Source organism: Euprymna scolopes, chromosome 24 (assembly GCF_053919585.1).
Source record: "Euprymna scolopes isolate OS-2025 chromosome 24, ASM5391958v1, whole genome shotgun sequence".
Lineage (NCBI taxonomy): Eukaryota > Metazoa > Mollusca > Cephalopoda > Sepiida > Sepiolidae > Euprymna > Euprymna scolopes.
The window spans coordinates 81,832,509-81,857,532 of record NC_136505.1 but is presented as its reverse complement, the minus strand read 5'-3'; the positions used below and the strand labels follow the sequence as shown (position 1 = coordinate 81,857,532).

The window sequence follows — 25,024 nt, the reverse complement described above, 5'->3', positions numbered from 1 at the left end:
TTGCCCGAGTGTTTGTTTCCGGGACGGGGGGGGGGGGGGTTAAAAAATGTTATGGTAGGTAAGTAGGAAGGATCAAACCCGGAGTCATGAGTAAAAGTAGGAAAATAAAGTGTGAAAAAAAAACAAAAAACATCTACAACGTTAACAGTTCGGCCACCAAGAAAAGTCCATTCCAGTTGTTTAGGAAAAAAAAAAAACGACTACGGTAGGTCGGCGCGAACGTGAAAATATAATGTGAATTGTCCAGCACGCTAACCACTACGCCACAGAGCACTGCAGCTTAGTTTAGTGATTTTAAATAACTTCACATGAAAGAACTACGAAGCCAAACCGGTGTTCTCTTCTCAACTGTTCCTTGTGAACGATCCCCAAACGGTGTTAAGTGGTGGCAGGGGGAGGAGGAATTTATTAGAGAGAAAATATTTTACCACTTCCATTGATCCTAACCGATTTTGGCCGTGACTTCTCAGCAGAAAAAGTATAGAAATCTAAGATTATCGAGGAATTTGAGAAATAATAAGCCTATAACACACCTCAGATATTGTTCTGCCGTTTGTGCATATTATATTTGCATGAAATATCTTGATTTTTAATCCTATTAATGTCAAAATCAGACGGGGAAAAATGAGTTCATTTTATTTATATAGAGATTAAAATCATTTTTTTTTTTTCTCGGACTTGATGTAAGACACCCTTTTGAAAGAAGAGTGTTTTTTTGGTTTTTTATTTTTATTTTGCTGATGGCATTAGCTCCAAGAAGTCAGCCATTGTAGAAAGAGAAAAGTATTGACGCTGTTGTCATGTAACAGAGCGCATATGAGCACATATGAAAATATCAGCAGCAGCGAAAGGATAGATGGCAAGTGATTGTATTAGCAGCAGGAGCAGAGTTTGAATGTGTATTCAAATTGACAAGTGTGCTCAAGCTTGCATCTGAAGAAAAAGAAAAAAAGGACATCACGTGGGCAGGAGATGTCATTGTGAAAAGTTGAAGACGAGAAATGGCTGATTATGATCAACGTGTGGTCGAGCTGAGAAGTAAAGCCAGAAATAAAGCTTAGAAGTAAAGCAAGAAATAAAGTAGAGAAGTAAAGTTGAGAAATAAAGTTGAGAAGTAAAGTTGAGAAATAAAGTTGAGAAGTAAAGTTGAGAAGTAAAGTTGAGAAATAAAGTTGAGAAGTAAAGTTGAGAAGTAAACTTGCGAAATAAAGTTGAGAAGTAAAGTTGAGAAGTAAAGTTGAGAAATAAAGTAGAGAAGTAAAGTTGAGAAATAAAGTAGAGAAGTAAAGTTGAGAAGTAAAGTTGAGAAGTAAAGTTGAGAAGTAAAGTTGAGAAGTAAAGTTGAGAAGTAAAGTTGAGAAGTAAACTTGCGAAATAAAGTTGAGAAGTAAAGTTGAGAAGTAAAGTAGAGAAGTAAAGTTGAGAAATAAAGTTGAGAAGTAAAGTTGAGAAGTAAAGTTGAGAAATAAAGTAGAGAAATAAAGTAGAGAAGTAAAGTTGAGAAGTAAAGTTGAGAAGTAAAGTAGAGAAGTAAAGTTGAGAAGTAAAGCTGAGAAGTAAAGTTGAGAAGTAAAGTTGAGAAATAAAGTTGAGATATAAAGTTGAGATATAAAGTTGAGATATAAAGTAGACAAGTAAAGTTGAGAAGTAAAGTTGAGAAATAAAGTAGAGAAGTAAAGTAGAGAAGTAAAGTTGAGAAATAAAGTAGAGAAGTAAAGTTGAGAAATAAAGTAGAGAAGTAAAGTTGAGAAGTAAAGTTGAGAAATAAAGTAGAGAAGTAAAGTTGAGAAGTAAAGTTGAGAAATAAAGTAGAGAAGTACAGTTGAGAAGTAAAGTTGAGAAATAAAGTAGAGAAGTAAAGTTGAGAAATAAAGTAGAGAAGTAAAGTTGAGAAATAAAGTAGAGAAGTAAAGTTGAGAAGTAAAGTTGAGAAATAAAGTAGAGAAGTAAAGTTGAGAAATAAAGTTGAGAAATAAAGTAGAGAAGTAAAGTTGAGAAATAAAGTTGAGATATAAAGTAGAGAAGTAAAGTTGAGAAGTAAAGTTGAGAAATAAAGTAGAGAAGTAAAGTTGAGAAATAAAGTAGAGAAGTAAAGTTGAGAAATAAAGTTGAGAAATAAAGTAGAGAAGTAAAGTTGAGAAATAAAGTTGAGATATAAAGTAGAGAAGTAAAGTTGAGAAGTAAAGTTGAGAAATAAAGTAGAGAAGTAAAGTTGAGAAATAAAGTAGAGAAGTAAAGTTGAGAAGTAAAGTTGAGAAGTAAAGTTGAGAAATAAAGTAGAGAAGTAAAGTTGAGAAATAAAGTAGAGAAGTAAAGTTGAGAAGTAAAGTTGAGAAATAAAGTAGAGAAGTAAAGTTGAGAAATAAAGTAGAGAAGTAAAGTTGAGAAATAAAGTAGAGAAGTAAAGTTGAGAAATAAAGTAGAGAAGTAAAGTTGAGAAGTAAAGTAGAGAAGTAAAGTAGAGAAGTAAAGTTGAGAAGTAAAGTTGAGAAATAAAGTTGAGATATAAAGTTGAGAAATAAAGTAGAGAAGTAAAGTTGAGAAATAAAGTAGAGAAGTAAAGTTGAGAAGTAAAGTTGAGAAATAAAGTACAGAAGTAAAGTTGAGAAATAAAGTAGAGAAGTAAAGTTGAGAAGTAAAGTTGAGAAGTAAAGTTGAGAAATAAAGTAGAGAAGTAAAGTTGAGAAGTAAAGTTGAGAAATAAAGTAGAGAAGTAAAGTTGAGAAGTAAAGTTGAGAAATAAAGTAGAGAAGTAAAGTAGAGAAGTAAAGTTGAGAAGTAAAGTTGAGAAATAAAGTTGAGAAGTAAAGTTGAGAAATAAAGTAGAGAAGTAAAGTTGAGAAATAAAGCAGAGAAGTAAAGTTGAGATATAAAGTTGAGATATAAAGTAGAGAAGTAAAGTTGAGAAATAAAGTAGAGAAGTAAAGTTGAGAAATAAAGTAGAGAAGTAAAGTTGAGAAGTAAAGTTGAGAAATAAAGTAGAGAAGTAAAGTTGAGAAGTAAAGTTGAGAAGTAAAGTAGAGAAGTAAAGTTGAGAAATAAAGTAGAGAAGTAAAGTTGAGAAATAAAGTAGAGAAGTAAAGTTGAGAAATAAAGTAGAGAAATAAAGTAGAGAAGTAAAGTTGAGAAATAAAGCAGAGAAGTAAAGTTGAGATATAAAGTAGAGAAGTAAAGTTGAGAAGTAAAGTAGAGAAGTAAAGTTGAGAAATAAAGTAGAGAAGTAAAGTTGAGAAGTAAAGTTGAGAAATAAAGTAGAGAAGTAAAGTTGAGAAGTAAAGTTGAGAAATAAAGTAGAGAAGTAAAGTTGAGAAATAAAGTAGAGAAGTAAAGTTGAGAAATAAAGTTGAGAAATAAAGTAGAGAAGTAAAGTTGAGAAATAAAGTTGAGATATAAAGTTGAGAAATAAAGTAGAGAAGTAAAGTTGAGAAATAAAGTAGAGAAGTAAAGTTGAGAAATAAAGTAGAGAAGTAAAGTTGAGAAGTAAAGTTGAGAAATAAAGTAGAGAAGTAAAGTTGAGAAATAAAGTAGAGAAGTAAAGGTGTAGAAATAAAGTTGAGAAATAAAGTAGAGAAGTAAAGTTGAGATATAAAGTAGAGAAGTAAAGTTGAGAAGTAAAGTTGAGAAATAAAGTAGAGAAGTAAAGTTGAGAAATAAAGTAGAGAAGTAAAGTTGAGAAGTAAAGTTGAGAAGTAAAGTTGAGAAATAAAGTAGAGAAGTAAAGTTGAGAAGTAAAGTTGAGAAATAAAGTAGAGAAGTAAAGTTGAGAAATAAAGTAGAGAAGTAAAGTTGAGAAATAAAGTAGAGAAGTAAAGGTGTAGAAATAAAGTTGAGAAATAAAGTAGAGAAGTAAAGTTGAGAAATAAAGTTGAGATATAAAGTAGAGAAGTAAAGTTGAGAAGTAAAGTTGAGAAATAAAGTAGAGAAGTAAAGTAGAGAAGTAAAGTTGAGAAGTAAAGTTGAGAAATAAAGTAGAGAAGTAAAGTTGAGAAGTAAAGTTGAGAAGTAAAGTTGAGAAGTAAAGTTGAGAAGTAAAGTTGAGAAATAAAGTAGAGAAGTAAAGTTGAGAAATAAAGTTGAGAAATAAAGTAGAGAAGTAAAGTTGAGAAGTAAAGTTGAGAAGTAAAGTTGAGAAATAAAGTAGAGAAGTAAAGTTGAGAAGTAAAGTTGAGAAATAAAGTTGAGAAATAAAGTAGAGAAGTAAAGTTGAGAAATAAAGTAGAGAAATAAAGTTGAGAAGTAAAGTTGAGAAGTAAAGTTGAGAAGTAAAGTTGAGAAGTAAAGTTGAGAAGTAAAGTTGAGAAATAAAGTAGAGAAGTAAAGTTGAGAAATAAAGTAGAGAAATAAAGTAGAGAAGTAAAGTTGAGAAGTAAAGTTGAGAAATAAAGTTGAGAAATAAAGTTGAGATATAAAGTTGAGATATAAAGTAGAGAAGTAAAGTTGAGAAGTAAAGTTGAGAAATAAAGTAGAGAAGTAAAGTTGAGAAGTAAAGTTGAGAAATAAAGTAGAGAAGTAAAGTAGAGAAGTAAAGTTGAGAAATAAAGTAGAGAAGTAAAGTTGAGAAGTAAAGTAGAGAAATAAAGTAGAGAAGTAAAGTTGAGAAGTAAAGTTGAGAAATAAAGTAGAGAAGTAAAGTTGAGAAGTAAAGTTGAGAAATAAAGCAGAGAAGTAAAGTTGAGAAATAAAGTAGAGAAGTAAAGTTGAGAAATAAAGTAGAGAAATAAAGTAGAGAAGTAAAGTTGAGAAATAAAGTAGAGAAGTAAAGTTGAGAAATAAAGTAGAGAAGTAAAGTTGAGAAGTAAAGTTGAGAAATAAAGTAGAGAAGTAAAGTTGAGAAGTAAAGTTGAGAAATAAAGTAGAGAAATAAAGTAGAGAAGTAAAGTTGAGAAATAAAGTAGAGAAGTAAAGTTGAGAAATAAAGTTGAGAAATAAAGTAGAGAAGTAAAGTTGAGAAATAAAGTTGAGATATAAAGTAGAGAAGTAAAGTTGAGAAGTAAAGTTGAGAAATAAAGTAGAGAAGTAAAGTTGAGAAATAAAGTAGAGAAGTAAAGTTGAGAAATAAAGTAGAGAAGTAAAGTTGAGAAATAAAGTAGAGAAGTAAAGTTGAGAAGTAAAGTTGAGAAAGAAGTAAAAATGTCAGCAAGATGAAATGTAGAGTTTGTGTTTCAACTTGCTGATATACACTTGTGCCCGATATTATTCATACCCCTCGGATCTTTGAGATTTCTATAAGAATATTGCTCAAACCAGAAGGTAGACAATATTAAAGGGATTTCAGACAATAAATCAAGCATAGGCATTTAATTTAAACTCAACAAATAAATAAATTATCCAAGTTTGAAACATTATACAAAGAAAAACAATAATGGCACTAGTTCAAAATTATTCATACCTCTCTTACTAATAGTCAATAGCATGCCCTTTATTCTTAATAACTGCCTGTAACCATTTTGGATATTTATCAACAAGGTTTTTACAAGCATCAACACTGATTTTTGACCATTCTTCAATGCAGTAGTTCTCCAAATCCCTCAAATTTCTAGGTTTCCGCTTTTTAACCTCAGTTTTCAATATGTGCCAGAGGTTTTCGATAGGGTTCAGGTCGGGACTCTGGCAAGGCCATTCCAAAACATTAATTTGATTATCCTCAAACCATTTCTTGACTATTTTGGCAGTATGTTTTGGATCATTATCCTGTTGAAGGACCCAGTTTGGTCCTAAATGGAGATTCTCCGCATCCTGTCTAATGTTTTTCTGGAGTATCTCCAAATATTGCTCCTTCTTCATGGTTCCATCTATCTTGACCAAACTACCTGGACCACTAGCCGAAAAGGAGCCCCAAAACATTAGGCTACCACCACCATGTTTCATCGTGGGTATGGTGTTCTTTGGGTTGTAAGCTTCTCCTTTCTTCCTCCAAACGTAAGAAGCATCCATATGGCCAAACAATTCAATTTTTGTTTCGTCAGTCCACAAAATACTTGAGAAAACGGACTCTGGAGAATTTACATGGGTCCTAGCAAACTTTAGATGTGCTGCAAGGTGTTTTCCGGTGTGCAATGGAGTCCTTCTTGGTCTTCTTCCTTTCAGACCATTTTCATGCAGAGTCCTTTGCAATGTTTGCCTTGATATTTTTATGCCAGAAGACTCCAGATTTTCTAAAATGTCCTTAGTAGTGGTGGTTGGATTTGCATTAACACTTCTTACAATATTCCTGGTGGCTCTAGCAGACAGTTTCCTTTTCCTTCCTCTACCAATCAAGTTGTTTGTTGTGTGGTGGCTCTGGAATTTTTTGATGATGCTCTGTACTGTTGCTGTAGGGACCTCAAATTTCTTGGAAATTGACTTGTAACCTAAACCATCCTTATGTGAATTCGCAATTTTAGTCCTAAGATCATTACTAAGCTCTTTTTTCTTCCCCATTCTAATAATTTTTATTCTTTTATTGGTTTTCAGTAGATATCATTTTAATTTCTGAAAAATGCAAAAAACGAAATGAAATTAATCAAAGGTTGTATAAAAGCATTCAAAATAAGAATCAAACAGGAAACAAACAGTCAGAAATTCGATTAATACTGAAAAAATAAGGGGGTATGATTATTTTTGAACATTGCAGATTTTATAAATAGCTGTATATTTCTTTTATTACAAGTATCCCGAGATTTTAAAATGACGAAAATGATCAGAAGAGGTTTATTAAGAATATGTATCGATATGGACGTAAACAATAAATTCTTACAAAGTTACACATAATAAACTCAATTTTCAAGGTGGGGTATGAATAATATCGGGCACAAGTGTATGTCTGTACATGTTATTCATCCATCCAAACAAAGATTTTACTCATTATAAACCATCCTTAGTGCATGATTACTATTTCTTGTTAATTTCAGTTTTATGTGACCCGTAGTTTAAGGATTTAATATTTACACACACACACTTCTACTGTTTTATTTATATAGAAATGATTAAATTCTTTTTTTTTTTTTTCCTGAGATTTTCAGTGAAAACAACAAAAAAGTCCTCTTTGAAAAAAGTGTCATACACTGAAACTCTCAGAAAAAGAAAAAAAGATTTTAATCATTTATTAAAATATTTTATATTATTATTGTTTGCCAAAATTTTCAAATTAACTTTACAAAATAATGCCTTCAAATTTTTTTACAATTTGCATAAAATTTGAACCATATGTATTAGACACCTTTACCCTTACTAAATTTTTAAAATGAATCCTTTTTTTAGGATTAATCCCAGGATGTATATATCATCTATAATAGATATTTTCTATCTGCATGTCTGTAACCAAAACTATGTCACAGTTCTCACAGATATTACATTGTATTCTAAGAATTAATTTTCTGAATATTAAAAATTATTTAATACTAGCCAATATATGCAAGTTTTGTGTGCATATTTTTGTTTAATCTTGTACACTTTGCCTCATGGACAGATGATGGTGAATTTGAGATAAAAATTAGCCAAATGTTTTCTCTTCTCCCCAAAATTGGGAAAACTATGTAATGAGAATTGTTTTATTTAAACTAAATTAAATAAAACCCATCTCATTACATAATTTTTAAATCTATATTCAACTTGATATTTCAAGATGGATCTTGTTTTTGTTTTTTTCCTTTCAGGAGGGATGTTTCTAATATATTGGGCTATGACAATTTTGCTCAAATGTCTATGGAGACTAAAATGGCCGGATCCGTAGAGAATGTTCTCAATATGCTAGAAATGTAAGTATCATTTTAATGTCTTTTATTACTATGAGAAATATGTCATGTTGTGTTAAGAAAGTTGAATGCAAACCCCAAAATATAAGTTTGGCCATTTATGGGACAATGGTTCTTGTGACTGCATTAATGGGATGTCCATCAGTGATGATAATCTAGGCAGACATGTTTGCTGTAACAAGGCTTACCCCACTTTTCCTAGAGGTTTCTCCATGTGGAGTAGGTTGCAGTGGACCTCAATAGATGAGCCCAGTCATGGACCCAGCTGCCGAACTCTAGTGTCATAACAATCACTAGAGAGTGAACATCTTAGACCCTCCGTCTGAGTGCAGTTGCAGACTTCCAGTGTTCCATACCTGCTTCCACCACCCACATCATTGTTGTGATGGGACTTTTTTAGTGTGTGATGAGAGATGGAGAAATGACAGAATGCCAGTTGCTGGGTATATTGATGAAACAATAATCTGATATATATATATATATATATATATATATATATATATATATATATATAAAGCAATGTCTGTGTGTTCCTTATATAGAAAGAGAGATTAGAGAATCTATGTAAAATGTATTCTCATGTAAAATTTACCAGAGAAAACAATAGCAGTATTACTGAAGCTCTAAGCAGTCTATGAAAACATAACCACATAAACTATAATATATATTATTTTCATAAAATTTAGATCTTTTCTGAGAAAGAAAATGAAAGTGGTCTTGAATCTCTATTCCATTACCCTTTATATGCCTCTACCTCTATGTGACCCATTGGGGCAGAACACCTTTCAAACTTAAAATGTATGTATCCGATTTAAAGGAAATTAAAGCCCTGTATATAGACACTAATTCAGAGAACTTTCCAACATTTCACCTTCTTCCGACTATATTAGAGGGAAAAATGGAAAGAAGGGGCCATAAAAACAAAGTGATATTCTGTTATATGGTTAGTAAAAAAAGTCCATAGTAATGATAAACAATATTCAGCTTTCATACTTTTTTTTTTTTTACCATATATACTATTTTGATTGCAGAAATTCCCCTCTGGACCAAAGTACCATAGGTTTGCAACAACAGATGCCACATACAAATTCAATACATCTACCCTGATAGCCACTATCTTATGTAGCTTACGACCATCATTTCTGCCACATTCGCTCGTGATAATAAAATGCTACATTACATCTGATGAGCAAAACCATCACAATCACCATATCTACAAAGGAAGCAGTTTCGATTTTTCTCTCTCAATATTTAGTGCTCCCACGGCTACCAGTTGAAACCAAGTCAAATTCTATATTTTCCTATGATATTGTACTTGCACCACTATTAACTGGTTTTTGCATACATACACATAACATACTCTTTCCATTTTTCGATTCACAATTGTCTCCCCTATCTGATTCCATCCATTGTGATTGGCTGAACTCTGACCATTCTTATATTCGGGATTAACTGTGTTCACATCAATAAACTGACGCTAACCTACATTCAAATATGGCGTAGCAATGATACCTATTTTTCACCTCAGACTATATTGCTGCGCTCTTTTTCTTAGATTATGCCAACAAAACACACCATGGAATAAAATACATTGTTTTCTTTTTCTGTTGATTTTCTACTATTTAACATTACTGCTACACAGCAAAATTTTGGTAGATAATGAACACCCGGACATAGAAACACGTCAGCCTCAGAGTAGTAGATTTGTTTAGCGCACCCATCTCTCTCTCTCTCTCTCTCTAAGGATATATTTTTATAATGAAAAAATAAAGTTTGCTACACTAATTCTTTCTCATAAAAAACTTAAATTTTGTTTCTTTTTTTTTTTTTTTAAATTTAAAAACAGCAACATGTGGCCAGGTACAGCTAGTTTCAAATAAAATATTTCTCCAACAAACCTTTAGCATACCTTTGACGTCTGTCTCAGCTGACTCTATCAATTGGTAATTATAGTTTAATCAGCCGATCATAATCTTCTGAGAAGGAAGAACCTAAATATACTTGTATTCATTACATCAATTACATAATGGTCATTTGAGTTTTTCCATATAATTTGGCCAATATTGCTCTAATTACATTGAGGATTTATCCTGAAAAATATCTGACATTCAACTCCGACAAAGTTATATCTTGTCAACCTTTTTGACTTATTTGCATGAATCTGGACTCGCAGATTACTATAATGAAATTTGGTGGGGGAGGGGGGGCAAAGTTGCATGATGAATAATATCTATCATGCAGTGTTCATACCATTTGGAAATCATTTGGAGACCTTTTACCATTTTTTATTTGATGTGTTTTTTCATTTCTGTGACTTTTTGATTCAAAACTTCTTTTGACCTTTCATGATCTTCGAAGATGACATCTAACATTCAGTATCTCTGTCATAAGCTATTTGTGTGCGAAGTTTAGTTGAAATCCAATCAATATAATCAGTCTATAACCGGCACCTTTCATTTTATTTGTATGGATGTTCAAGTTTCTGAAGAATTTTTTTTTTCTCAATTGATTTTTTAGGTTCAAGAATCACTTTAAACCAATTGCAAGGGAAGAATTGGATGAATTGCAAGATTTTGCTGTTTCTGAAGGTTTTCCTCATCAGTTAGAATGTTGGGATGTTCCTTATTGGAGAAGGCGACACAAAAAGAAATATTTTGGGTTTGAACTTTTTTTTTTCTCACTTCAGAATTAGAGAATTGCATGAACAAAGATATAGAAGTATACAATTATCTTTTAAGGAAAATAAATACATTTATTATATATAAAGGAAGGAAATTGTGTGTCTGTGGCTAAAAGTTTGAAACTATTTCAGGATATACTTACAAACATTGCATCATCAAATCATAAAAATGTCAGACAAAAAGGAAATTTTTTGTTTTCATGTGCACCAGAATCTTGTTATTTTTTAACAAATTCAATTTGTTTTTTGTTTAAAGCAAATTTAATTTGTTTTATTTTTGAAAAAGAAATAAATTTAATAAATATGCAAAATATTCTGACCATCACTATAAAATTATCCGAAAAATAAAAAACCTACTCTATTTTAATCATTTTAAAGCTAGACAAATTGTAATTGGATGTACTGGGGTATCGAGTGGTCAGATGTTTTATTTTCAATTTATTTTTGCATTTAATATTTTCTTCTGTTACATTTGTGAATGCATTCACTTCTTTATAAAAAATCAAAACCATTTCTTTCTTTTTTTTTTTTATATCAGAATTGACGAAAGCCAAGTTGCACAGTATCTACCTCTGACTCATATACTTAATTCGCTCTTTGAATTTTGTCGAGAACTCTTTGGAATCTCAATTAAAGTAAGTGTTTCAAGCCATTTGTTACTATTTATCTGTATTCTGATTGAATGTTTTCTGTCCTTCTTACCTAGGTTGTTAAGTATTGTTTGTTTTTTTCCCAAACCTGAAGATTTTAAAAATTCAGACGATATGTAATCCATATGACAGTATTCAGCAGTGACTTTTCTCTCTAAGACATCTTGTCTGAGTTGAGTCTACCACAAAAAACCTCATGACCAGGAACTGTGTATGTCATTGCATATAAATGTAGAAAAATATACAAAAGGAAGATTTTCTTTCCATGAAAAGTAGGGTAGAACAATATGGAAACCAACAATCTATATATCTATAAAAGTGAAACTGTCTGTCTGTGTGTGTGTCTGTGTACATTTCCCGACACAATAACTCTGTCAATTTTCAGTCTACAGACTCAAAATTTGATATACAGGGTATGGAGATTTGGGAAAATCTTTGTAATCTGTTTTTGGCCAGAAATTTGGCTGTTAAGAGGTCAAAGTTCAACGATTTGACCTTAGAGAACTCTACCAAAGTCTTCCACCAATTTTGGAACTAAACACTTGAAATTTTAGATATAGGTTCCTTGGACATGGATCTAACTTAATAACTTGATTTGAGTCCAAAACAATAAATGGTAAGGGGTTAGGGTTAGGGTTAGGTGGCAAAGTTAAAAAAAAATTGACCGCTTTTTTTTTTTTTTTGCTCAACATACACCTCCAAACACCCAGGCAACACCGGGCTGAAATGATAGTTACTAAGAAAATTGTAATATGAGTTATAATAAAATATGTATCAATTCTATAGTAATCTATATCATATTTTTCTTTATCTCTTCATTCCACTTTTTCTCAGAAACTACTGGACTGATCTAACTGAAATTGTGTATGAACCTTTGTTATAAGATACATTGAACAAGTATTATGGTATCCATTCAATTCACAGTTAGGAATTTATAAGGATTAGTATTTTATGCAAAAATTGGCACAACTTTAACCATTAATTTGGCATAAAAAACTTGTTCTAAGTTAATGGGCTTTAAACATTTTGAACAAGCTAAAAATTCTGGTTGATGTTACATACCTAAACAAGATTATGTTTAACCTTTTATGACCTGATGATTGAATTGATTTGTTCAGTCGTAAATAAATGAATATAACAGCATAAAGTGGGAATTGCTTCAAACATGCCTTGTACGGATTAGTTCAGTATCTGGGTAGATGCCAAATATCTTCAGATTGCAATTGTCCATTGCTTACTTTCAGTATGACGTCATCTAAAATTAACAGTAAATATGTTTTCAATTATCTACATCATAATTCAGGTCATAAAGGATTTAAGCTCAAAATCCATACTAGAATTATCCTTATGGACTCATAGCCTAACATTTAGAAGCATTGATTAGCAATTAGTTTTGCTTGTGATTGTCTTCAGTAGGTTATGGGTTCAATCTTTGCTATAGGTGATAATAACTAAAAATAATATAAATTGGTACTTCTACCTGGTTATGGCTGGTAGAATGAAACAATTTGGATTAAATAAAAAGTTAAAATGTCATACATGTTCCCTAGTTCAAAAAAATGATGACATTGGTTTAAATGGTGTGAGTATAACTCCAAATAATACATCTCGTAATTTTTATTTTAAATTTATGACTCTGCATCTGTACTGTCTGCAAGAACTTGAATGAATCAATTCCATTGCCTTATCCTGGAATTGAACACACAACTATTTAGATAAACTGAATCTAATATGTGTACAACGTGATGAAACGAACAAATGGAACATTCCTATAAACTTTTTTGCCTTAAACTTTCATGTTCAGTAAAAAAATGTTATCGTTTACCAGTGAACTTTCCACCTCTCCCTCATCATGTCTATCATCCCCTTCTGTTCTCTCCTCATTATTTGTCTATTATAATTTCATTTGTTCACTTTGACAAAATTTCTGTTATTGAAAAAAAGAAAAATTTTGTCTTTTCTAGTTTGCAGTTTGTCCATTTATTTTATTTATTTGAAATGTTGTGTCCATAAAGGAAAGATCAATTTCTGTAGGAAAGCTTGATGTATAACAGAAAAAAAATAAAAGTTAAAAGAAGAAAAATAATGTTGGTATTTCCTTCTTCCACCATCTTAATATTTCCTTCTCCCTCCATCTTAATATTTCCTTCTCCCTCCATCTTATTAAAAACAAAGCGGCATATTTTTTTTTCATTTTTCAATCAGGCGACAGCTTGCTCATTTGAAAAGCTTCTATCGGCTTGAAATAAAATTAAGATTTAGCTAATATTTGTTTTCTTTAAAATTTTGGATACTCGTTTAGTTTAATCAAGACATTAAAAAATGAAAATAGTGAAGAAAAATTATATTGCATGTACTCGTTATGGAATAAAGTTTTCATACAAAAAAATTAGTTGATTGTGTTGCTTCGACCTTGCCTATTTTGCGGACAAGGAGGAGGAGGAGGAGGTGCCTTAAAGTGATTAAGAAAAGAATTAAAGAAAAAAAGGACAGAGAAACTCTGTATCTAGGTATTTTTTCTGTCCATGTTTCAAAATAATCTCATCAAATTTCGATAACTCTAATCACTACTTAAAGTTTATCTTCCCTGGTGTTTCCCCTTCTTGTCCAGAAAATGTTGATCTTATTCTCTTTTGATTTTCTTCTGTAAAAAAAAAAAAAAAAAAAAAAAATACTTGATCAAATTAAGTGATTTTTTTTTTTTTTTTGTACGTAACTTTATTCTGTAACAAGTACGTACAATATAATTTTTTTTTTTTCGATATGTCTTGATTGAACTAAATAAATACCAAATTTTATATATATATATATATAATTAGCATTACAAGCGTATGCTGTATTTTTGTGGACATCGGCAATATTACATATCTAATGTGCTTCAACAAGTTATATCTTTTTTATTTGTTGGTCAATTTTTAAAAGAATTATATTGATGGAAAGAGAATAAAATAAGCATTCCAATGATGTTAATTTATTTTTCTTTTATGCGTTCAATGTTTTTATGCTCCAAGTTAAAAATGAAAAATTGGTAAAAAAATGACGACAAAAAGGGAAACACTTTTTTCAATGTTTTCATTTTATATGTTACGTTTGTGGACATATGTGCGGGGTTAAATTTGATTGGATATGGCTGAAATTTTACAGGCTATATAAACAAAGAAGTCCATCTCTACTGGTGTTTGATTTTGATTTTTACGACGATAGCAAGCAAAGTTACAACCGAGCAAAGTTGATGAAGAATATTTCAAAATTGATGAGATAAATCTGCATATATCATCCATTTTCATATAAATAATAGTTTCAGAATTATTTTCATGTATAATATGTAAATATTTGATAATTATTAATCGTGCGGAATTTTATTTCAAATGTTATCTTTTATAGAAATCAAATCTGCTTACGGAAAAATGGTCACTAAGCGTGTCATGCGCTGAGCTGACTAAAGTATTCTCTTAAAAATAGAAAACCGTTTCTGCTTTCGTCTTACTAGACTAGTCATTTTTTATTCTGAGTTCGTCAATTTAAAAAAATTATTTTCAAGTTTTTCAAATTTGATTTCCAAACAATGCTATTTTGTTGTTTTTAACGCTTTCAGTACACGTGCACTAAAAGCGTTAAAAAACAACAAAATGTACTAATTACATGCGTTTAACTACTTATTTGTACTTAAGGTAGAATTGTTTTTCAGTGGTCAAAAAAAACCCAAAAAAGCATAACAAATAAAAGGTACTTATGCTACCATGCTGAAATAATAACGTTATTATTTAGAAACCCATTCTTAACATGGGGAAGGAAGGGTGTTTTTTGTTAACTATTCTGTACTTTTACTTAACAATTAAATAAAAAAAGATATCGTGAAACTTGAATTTATTTTTAATTCATTGTCAAGACTATTTTTTCGAATTTGTAAAACAAACCCGTTTTTTTTTTTAACTGAGGATATCTAAATAATAATAATAATAATAATAATAATAATAATACGAATAATTAGACGGTTCGATAAAGAATTTCATTGTGATGCATTTTGTAAATTTTTACCTTATTTCCACCTTAACATTTTTCTTTAAAATGATTAACTTCAGGTATGCTGAAAACGAATATCACATTTAAATTTTTCGCAAGTAAGTAGCTTTCCGGATATTAAGCAATGTCATTTCTTACATTGTTGTTGGTGGCCATCTTGGTATGCGCGTTTGTGCATAGTTTCTCGTGGTTGCGCTTGCGCGTATCAAGAGGGCCACCAGCGATAACATAAGAAATGACATTGCTTAATATCCTTATTTATTTGCAGAAATTTAAATGCAATATTCGTTTTCAGCATACCTTAAAACCTATAGAAGTAATTTTAAATGTTAAGGTAGTAACAAGGTAAAAAATTACCGTTTTATTTCTTTGTTTACATAATTGAAGTAAAACAACAGAATAGAAATGACAAAAAATACCATCAACTGGTGAATATATAGCTGTTGCTTATCAGGATTCCTGGTATCCTGGTACTGTGAAAGTTACATCAAGGATTCATGTAAAGTACAATTTAGGGTTGCATTGCAGAAAATAGGGATATATTTTGTTCCATATAGAGAGGATTAACAAAATTAACAATTGGACTGGTCCCAAGATGCATAAATTCTGGTCGACTATGGGAATTTCCATCTTTTACAGAAATCCAAAATCTATATGAAAATTTTTCTTTGATATATTTCTTAGATTAATTCATATCTACTCCATTTTTTTTTCTTTGAAGGGAGTAGTAAATACCGGCCATGAGTGCTCTTTAGGCATTCAATGGCTACACCGAAGATTAAGCTCTCCTATAAAGCTATATTTAAATACCAGTATAATATTTAGTTTTGTTCATAGATAGACACCCACTGTATGATACCATGCGCCAGTTTTTAAAAAATTGAAATTTGTACATCTGAATTTATAATTCATGGCTTATGGTAAAGAGATACATTAGATTTGACTGCATAATCAAAAAGAGCACACAATTTTACATAAGACTGCCAAATTTCATGAGAATAGCTTGAAAAATAAATAAATGGTGGCGAAATTACTGAATTTCTTGAAATGTTGAAGTCCATAATTTAGCCCACTTTTTCTACAGAAAAATGTCCACAGAAAAGCATAAATTTTGGCACTTAAAATTCTCATAACTTTTAAACTACTAATGGTATTTGCATAATTCAAACGTTTTAAGCATCTTTTACATAGCTCTTTCCATGCAAGTTGATAAAATAACAATTATCTCAAAAGAAAAAATCAACTTGTAATGCTAATATAATTATTTACTATAATAATTATTAAATACCTACAGACACTAGTGTTTCATCCTTTTGGAAATCATCAGTGCAGGGTGTCACGATTAACACCAGTCGATAGATTCGAACCTGGCAACAAAAGCCATCTGTCAGAGTGATCTAATCATTATATGATGATCTGTGCATATATATATAGAGAGAGAGAGAGGGAGAGAGAGAGTAGTAAAATAGATTTAGTTAAAAGTTTTATCTGATCATCTGAAGTAAATCTGAGATTTCCCCTTTGTAATTAAATTACACTTTTTGGTCCCCTGACAAAAGGAGGGTGGACCTGTAAATTCACCTTTGTCTGTTCATTTGTCCACACTTCACAATAACTACGCCTTGGAATTTTTTTAAATTTTGCGCAAACGTTAAACATGATATGAGTAAAAAAGTAACAGAACGGATTTTCTGTGAAAACTGCGGTTCCCCCCCCCTCAATACTTTAAATTATGAAAAAGGTATTGCAGTTAACACACGTCGCTACTTCCCCCCCCCCAAAAAAAAAAATAAAATTAGGTTTTGCTTTTTTTAGGTGATTATGTGAACATTTTGAAAGACTTGAAGCAAAAAAAAAAAGCAAACAATTATTTTAGGATGGAGGTTTTGTATATGAATTTCATATAAAATGATGTAAGTTAACCATTTTTCTCCCCCATGCTGAATGTTTTTTGGGGTTTTTTTAGGCAGGGGTGTACTTTTTTAATGATTACTTTGGTAAATTGGAGAAAGAGAGTATTCGCCCACTTTTCCCCTCTTCAAACACGTCTCAATTTCAAATTCTTTTCCTTGAGTAAAACGTGTTGTGCGTTTTTGCTATCCAGCCAAGCAGAAGAGTTATCTACCCTTTTTTAATCTTACTGCTTTTTTTGTTTGTTTTTTCATCACAAATATAAACTTATTTTTATTAGTCTACCTCATTTATTTACTTTTGTTTTATATATATTAATTATTTGCATACTAAATAATTTTTTTATATTTGTTGACTCAATATTTTGGATGTTTTGTTGTTTGTTAATCTGGGTTAAATAGCATTTGTCTATAAATTTTTTTTTAATTTTATCAATTCATTTGATTTTTGAAGTTTTAATATTTTTCTTGAAAAATAATTTAGTTTCTAATATTTCAAGAGGAGATGATTTTAAGATTTCCAAAATGATAGTAAAGCTAATATTTTGTTCCATATAAACAATGTGGTGTCATTTTGGTATTTTCCATTTTTGCATAAGTCATCACTTTTTGTTCATTGTTGATATTTTTTTTATTCAGGATGAAACTGCTGGTTCTAATGTATGGCAGGAAGACGTCAAAGTATTTGGTGTCTATGATGAACAAGGTATTTTTTTTTTCTTAATTTCACCAATTTGAAGTGACTGAAGGGCAACCTATTATCAGTAGAATTGTTTGCAATTTCCTTTATTTTAATACTTTAATACCTTATTGTGTTTGTTTATTGTTAATATTAATTTACAACTTCTAAATTTTTGTTTCTAGGTGAATATTTGGCCTCCTTCTACTTTGACCCTTATGCTCGTCCTGGTAAACTCACAGGTGCATGGATGGAATCTGGTCAAGGTGAGTAAATAATTTTCTTAGTGATGTTCACTTATTATCCATGAGCATAGAACAAGCAACAAAACTTACCACGACACTTGCACCTACAACATTTCCCAACACTTTTTTGTTTTGTTTTTTTGTTGTTTTTTTTTTTTTTTTCAGAAATATTGTTCTCATCATGTTAACTGATTTTTGTTTTTTTTTCTATTTTTGTCTTGAATTATTTTTGCATTATTTGCAATATACAAAAATGAAAATCTGATGAACGATCAAAATTATTTTTAACTTGTGAAGTATCAATCAATATAAACTTTCTAAAATTTTCACACTCTTTAAAATTAAATTACAAAAGTCTCTATTCATTTGGGGGCCAGTTTTGAAAACCCCAAAAGATGAACGACAATTCTGTGTCAGCAATCTAAGTATTAATGCATCCACCATTTTTTTGGTAGAGGTTTTTTATTTATGTACAGCTTTGCGTCCACATCGTTGAACCAATCATTACTAAACGTGGTCAAACTATTGGTCATAGTTTAACTTAGAATTTAATTTTGAGATATCTATGGTCAAAGTCACATTCATTGTAGAAATTTTATGGCATTTATTGTAGCTTGTTTCTTATAAAATCTTGACCTAAAGAATTTGGTCATGGTTGACGTAATGAAATTTCAGTTTCTGATTATTCCAAATTTGTTGTATGGATGATCTTTGGTAACGATAACCATCATTCAAAAGTTCGTGCTGATTAAATAATTTTTGAGTTATCATGACATAACTTTGTGAATGAACAAAAAGTGTACATATGATCACCATATGATGACTTATGCAGAAATAGAAAATACAGAAATAACACCACATTGTTTATATGGAACAAAATATTAGCTTTAATATCATTTGGGAAATCTTAAAATGATTTTCTCTTGAAATATTAGCAACTGTAAATTATTTTTAGAGAAAAATATTAAAAATTTAAAAATCAAATCAATTTATTAAAGAATTTATAGCCAAATACATGTTATATAGTCGGGTACATATCAGTGTCTGTTTACAGGTACATATCAGTGTCATATAACGGGGAATGTCATTTCTGTAAAGGACGCAGCATTTATGTAACAAGTTACACAGCGACGACGGTGATGATGATGACAAGTCTTATTACACATAGGTGATGAACATTCATTCTTGAAAGAGGGATACCGTTAACATTATAGGAGGAAGACGTGAAATATGGTTCTTTTTTTTTTTTTTGCCTAGTGAGGTTAGATGGTCGGATGTGATGGAAAAACAGGAAATGAGGGTTTTCAAAGAAAGCAACTGAAAGTTAGCTGCAGTACATGTTGTCTTAAAGAATGGAAATAAACTGAAATTGTCTCTTATGTACTTCCTATTCTTGAAGTGCTGACATGAGAATTCGAAGCAAAGAAAAAGTTATCATTTGAAAATAATCTTGGTTTTATTCTATTCTGTTTTTTTATTGATATTTCGGCACAAACAAATTCTAGGTGAAAAGGTCCTCAGCTTTTTGTCAGGTTTTTAAGTCATAAAATCAAACGACATTCATTAGACTATCATTAACCATGAGATTCTCGTACAACATTATGTCGGTTTTAAAATCAGGAAATTATGGATGAAATGCAAATTAAATCTCTCACTTTTTTTCTAATAACTATATGATAATAAGATTTGTTTTGTTTTTTGTTTTGTTTTTTTCAGAAAGAAGTGATTTTCATAATTTGAAACCATTTTCATATTTGGTGATGAACCTATACAAACCATTGGTGCCAAGTATGCCAACTCTGCTGACGCTTGAAGAAGTGCATTTGTTGTATTCTGAATTTGGACATGGTCTCCAACAAATGCTCACTAAAGTGCCGTACAGTGAGATTTCTGGTCAGAAGAATATTGAATGGGATGCGCTCTATATTTGCTCAAACTTCATGACAATGTGGCTATCTCAACCATCTACACTCCATCGTATCTCGTCACACTATCAAACTGGTGAACCAATGTCCAGTGATATGATTGATATTATCCTCAAAGGTAAGTTGTCGATAGAAAAAGAAAATTCATCAATTTCTATAACTTAGAATTATAAAACTAATGAGATGTGGGGAAACAAATATCCAAGCTAAAATTGACGGAAACATTAATTAAATTGTAATTTTCTTTTAATAAAACTGAATCTGTATTTACGAATCTGTAGATACAAAAGTATTCTGAATCATTGAATTTCGTTAAAATTTATAAGTACATATAAGTCTTGCCAAAGATAATTACTCAACCAGAAACAAAGGTCTAAGCAAACTTTTATTGATTAGATAATAAATACGGTTGGTTTGAAATTTCTAGCTTCTTTTAAAACCAATTTACAACATTTAGTTAGATTCCGAATAGCCTTAGATAATGTATCTGTTGTAATTAGTTAACTTTTTTTTTTAATCATTTTAATCTGATCAATTGAAATGACCATTTCTTATTTATCAAAAAAAAATCTATGTATATTTCATGCTACTTTTAATTTGTGAATATTTAATATTTATTCAATAAATAATAGTTAAGTCTGTTTTTTATTTTTTTTCAAAACTAATATCAAAAAGTTTCATGGGATGATCTGCTGGCTTGGCAGGCTGAAAGCAAATGTAAGGCATTTTCACAAATAGTTGTACTGGAGAGGTGTTTGTAAAGCCAAATTAGTTCACGATTATCCCCTGTCTGGTGCATCATTAACAGATCCAGAGTGTTGAGGAAGTTGTGCATGGCTGATTGTTTCACTTCTTTCGATGGCGATTGATTGACATACAAAATTATAAAATTCTCATATGAAACTTTCTGATACTTGCATATTGGTTTTGAAAGCGGACATTTTATTAATTTGGTAGTATTTATTGTATAACTATTAAATATTCATGGATTAACTATTATTTGTTTTTTTTTTATTTAACAATAATTCAACTTGTCTATTTTAAACTAAAACAGCAATGTAAAAACTTTAATATTTTGTTCTTTGTACAAATTTATCTTTGATTGAAAAAGTTAAGTCAGATGGCTGAAAATGCAAATTCTTTTTGTTTTATTTATCAGGTCAGAAACACATGATTGGCTTTGATGTGATGAGACAAATCTATCTGAGTGCTTTAGATATAGAGTATCATGTAAGGTAGGTAATTATTTGTTCTTTTTATATACTTAATATATCTATAATAAAAATGTAAACTTTCTGTCCTGGTATACAAATGCAGCATAAAGAGGATTGTTGCTAGGAAGAATTACTCCATTGGAGAAGCAGGGTACTAGTACAATGTTACAATAAACGATGGCATGTTCCCGTTAACCACATATGCGAATGCTATTTACACGTACGAGTCTCGAGTAAAAGGAATTAACCTTTTGCACTTATGCAGATAATCCACATTTGTGAATACATGGTGAATTCTTGTTGAGATAAAGAGGAGGAACTTTCCTGATGAAGGAAAAAAGTTGGGACCGTCATGTTACATGTTCAGCAAAAAAGTTACATGTTCAGCAAAAAAGTTACATGTTCAGCAAAAATGTTACATGTTCAGCAAAAATGTTACATGTTCAGCAAAAATGTTACATGTTCAGCAAAAATGTTACATGTTCAGCAAAAAAGTTACATGTTCAGCAAAAATGTTACATGTTCAGCAAAAATGTTACATGTTCAGCAAAAATGTTACATGTTCAGCAAAAAAGTTACATGTTCAGCAAAAATGTTACATGTTCAGCAAAAAAGTTACATGTTCAGCAAGAGAAAACAAAACTAACATCGTTTGTGTTGGGTAACTCAATTGATCACGTTTTGGAGGATTGTTAATGCAATTTAGGAGTTTTGTTTTTATGTGCGTTTTAAACTTTTACTACTACTCTTTTTTTTTTCTATCAGTCACTGTACAAGTTAAAACAAAAAAGTAATAAACACATTAAAACATGCATGAATATCTGTTTGTTTGGTGTTAATTGTTAGTTTTAATTAAAATGTCTTTTGCAGTAAAGACCATTGGAATGAAGTGATGCAACGTGTCTGGAATGAATACATGCTGTTACCGTTGAACGAAAATGATTACCACCCGTGTTCGTTTACTCACATCTTTTCAGACCAACACCCAGCGTCTTATTATTCACACAAGTGGTCGGAGGTAAGTTACAATTTCTTCATCTCTCTGGATTCATTTTCACTAGAGGCAAGGATTTAATTTGTGCTAGTAAAACTGTCTCCATAAAAGATCTACAAGAATACAAGATGGTTTAACCTTGATTGGACGCGACTACTAAAAAGTAACGTTATAAAACAGTATTTTTTCCACATACGCTTAAACATAAAAGTGAAAAATTGCATTAGAAGTTAAAAGATTAGAATTGCATGTCACAATATGACATGTTTGAATTGACACATAACAATGAAGAGAAAAAAAGGGTTTTTCTTTGTCAGATATTGCGCTTGGATGTCTTCTTTTTTTTTTTAACTCTGTATTTTTTGCATCTTCACTATGACTAAGACAATAGCTTTAACAGCAACAGAAGAGAAAGAAAGACATCACTATCCAGTGAGTCAATTGCTTATAGTATGTCAATGAGATCAGCAGCTGCTTTCTGTCAATGAGATGATAACAAAGGAATTACACCCAGAAGATTAAAAATGGCTTACATCACCGGAATGGGGGGGAGGGGCTAAATATTTCTCAAAATTGATAGAAAGTTGGTTCTCATACCTATGTCATGTTCATGTAAACTCTAGAATTCTTCAGTGTTCTGTTGTGTTGAAACTGATTGGAAACTGTCGAATGACAAGCTTGTTGATTTTTATCACAAATGATTGTTGATTTTTATCACAAATGATTGTTGATTTTTATCACAAATGATTGTTGATTTTTATCACAAATGATTGTTGATTTTTATCACAAATGATTGTTGATTTTTATCACAAATGATTGTTGATTTTTATCACAAATGATTGTTAATTTTTATCACAAATGATTGTTGATTTTTATCACAAATGCTTGTTGATTTTTATCACAAATGCTTGTTGATTTTTATCACAAATGCTTGTTGATTTTTATCACAAATGATTGTTGATTTTTATCACAAATGATTGTTGATTTTTATCACAAATGATTGTTGATTTTTATCACAAATGATTGTTGATTTTTATCACAAATGATTGTTGATTTTTATCACAAATGCTTGTTGATTTTTATCACAAATGATTGTTGATTTTTATCACAAATGATTGTTGATTTTTATCACAAATGATTGTTGATTTTTATCACAAATGATTGTTGATTTTTATCACAAATGCTTGTTGATTTTTATCACAAATGCTTGTTGATTTTTATCACAAATGCTTGTTGATTTTTATCACAAATGATTGTTGATTTTTATCACAAATGATTGTTGATTTTTATCACAAATGATTGTTGATTTTTATCACAAATGATTGTTGATTTTTATCACAAATGATTGTTGATTTTTATCACAAATGATTGTTGATTTTTATCACAAATGATTGTTGATTTTTATCACAAATGATTGTTGATTTTTATCACAAATGATTGTTGATTTTTATCACAAATGATTGTTGATTTTTATCACAAATGATTGTTGATTTTTATCACAAATGATTGTTGATTTTTATCACAAATGATTGTTGATTTTTATCACAAATGATTGTTGATTTTTATCACAAATGATTGTTGATTTTTATCACAAATGATTGTTGATTTTTATCACAAATGATTGTTGATTTTTATCACAAATGATTGTTGATTTTTATCACAAATGATTGTTGATTTTTATCACAAATGATTGTTGATTTTTATCACAAATGATTGTTGATTTTTATCACAAATGATTGTTGATTTTTATCACAAATGATTGTTAATTTTTATCACAAATGATTGTTGATTTTTATCACAAATGATTGTTAATTTTTATCACAAATGATTGTTGATTTTTATCACAAATGATTGTTGATTTTTATCACAAATGCTTGTTGATTTTTATCACAAATGCTTGTTGATTTTTATCACAAATGCTTGTTGATTTTTATCACAAATGATTGTTGATTTTTATCACAAATGATTGTTGATTTTTATCACAAATGATTGTTGATTTTTATCACAAATGATTGTTGATTTTTATCACAAATGATTGTTGATTTTTATCACAAATGATTGTTGATTTTTATCACAAATGATTGTTGATTTTTATCACAAATGATTGTTGATTTTTATCACAAATGATTGTTGATTTTTATCACAAATGATTGTTGATTTTTATCACAAATGATTGTTGATTTTTATCACAAATGATTGTTGATTTTTATCACAAATGATTGTTGATTTTTATCACAAATGATTGTTGATTTTTATCACAAATGATTGTTGATTTTTATCACAAATGATTGTTAATTTTTATCACAAATGATTGTTAATTTTTATCACAAATGATTGTTGATTTTTATCACAAATGATTGTTAATTTTTATCACAAATGATTGTTGATTTTTATCACAAATGATTGTTGATTTTTATCACAAATGATTGTTGATTTTTATCACAAATGATTGTTGATTTTTATCACAAATGATTGTTGATTTTTATCACAAATGATTGTTGATTTTTATCACAAATGATTGTTGATTTTTATCACAAATGATTGTTGATTTTTATCACAAATGATTGTTGATTTTTATCACAAATGATTGTTAATTTTTATCACAAATGATTGTTGATTTTTATCACAAATGATTGTTGATTTTTATCACAAATGATTGTTGATTTTTATCACAAATGATTGTTGATTTTTATCACAAATGATTGTTGATTTTTATCACAAATGATTGTTGATTTTTATCACAAATGATTGTTGATTTTTATCACAAATGATTGTTAATTTTTATCACAAATGATTGTTAATTTTTATCACAAATGATTGTTGATTTTTATCACAAATGATTGTTAATTTTTATCACAAATGATTGTTGATTTTTATCACAAATGATTGTTGATTTTTATCACAAATGATTGTTGATTTTTATCACAAATGATTGTTGATTTTTATCACAAATGATTGTTGATTTTTATCA

At 29.8% G+C, this 25,024-nt stretch overlaps 1 protein-coding gene across 1 annotated transcript in view; it reads left to right on the top strand.

The window, feature by feature from the left end:
* The window catches only part of LOC145246803 (uncharacterized), an 86,952-nt gene that overhangs the window by 47,752 nt on the left and 14,176 nt on the right, over window positions 1-25,024 (top strand). Inside the window, exons 8-15 of the mRNA XM_080108603.1 lie at window positions 7,635-7,736; window positions 10,251-10,391; window positions 10,952-11,048; window positions 17,636-17,702; window positions 17,861-17,941; window positions 19,637-19,963; window positions 21,005-21,080; window positions 21,930-22,077. Of these exons, the coding sequence (XP_079964729.1) occupies window positions 7,635-7,736; window positions 10,251-10,391; window positions 10,952-11,048; window positions 17,636-17,702; window positions 17,861-17,941; window positions 19,637-19,963; window positions 21,005-21,080; window positions 21,930-22,077 (1,039 nt within the window). The remainder of the gene's footprint in view (window positions 1-7,634; window positions 7,737-10,250; window positions 10,392-10,951; window positions 11,049-17,635; window positions 17,703-17,860; window positions 17,942-19,636; window positions 19,964-21,004; window positions 21,081-21,929; window positions 22,078-25,024) is intronic.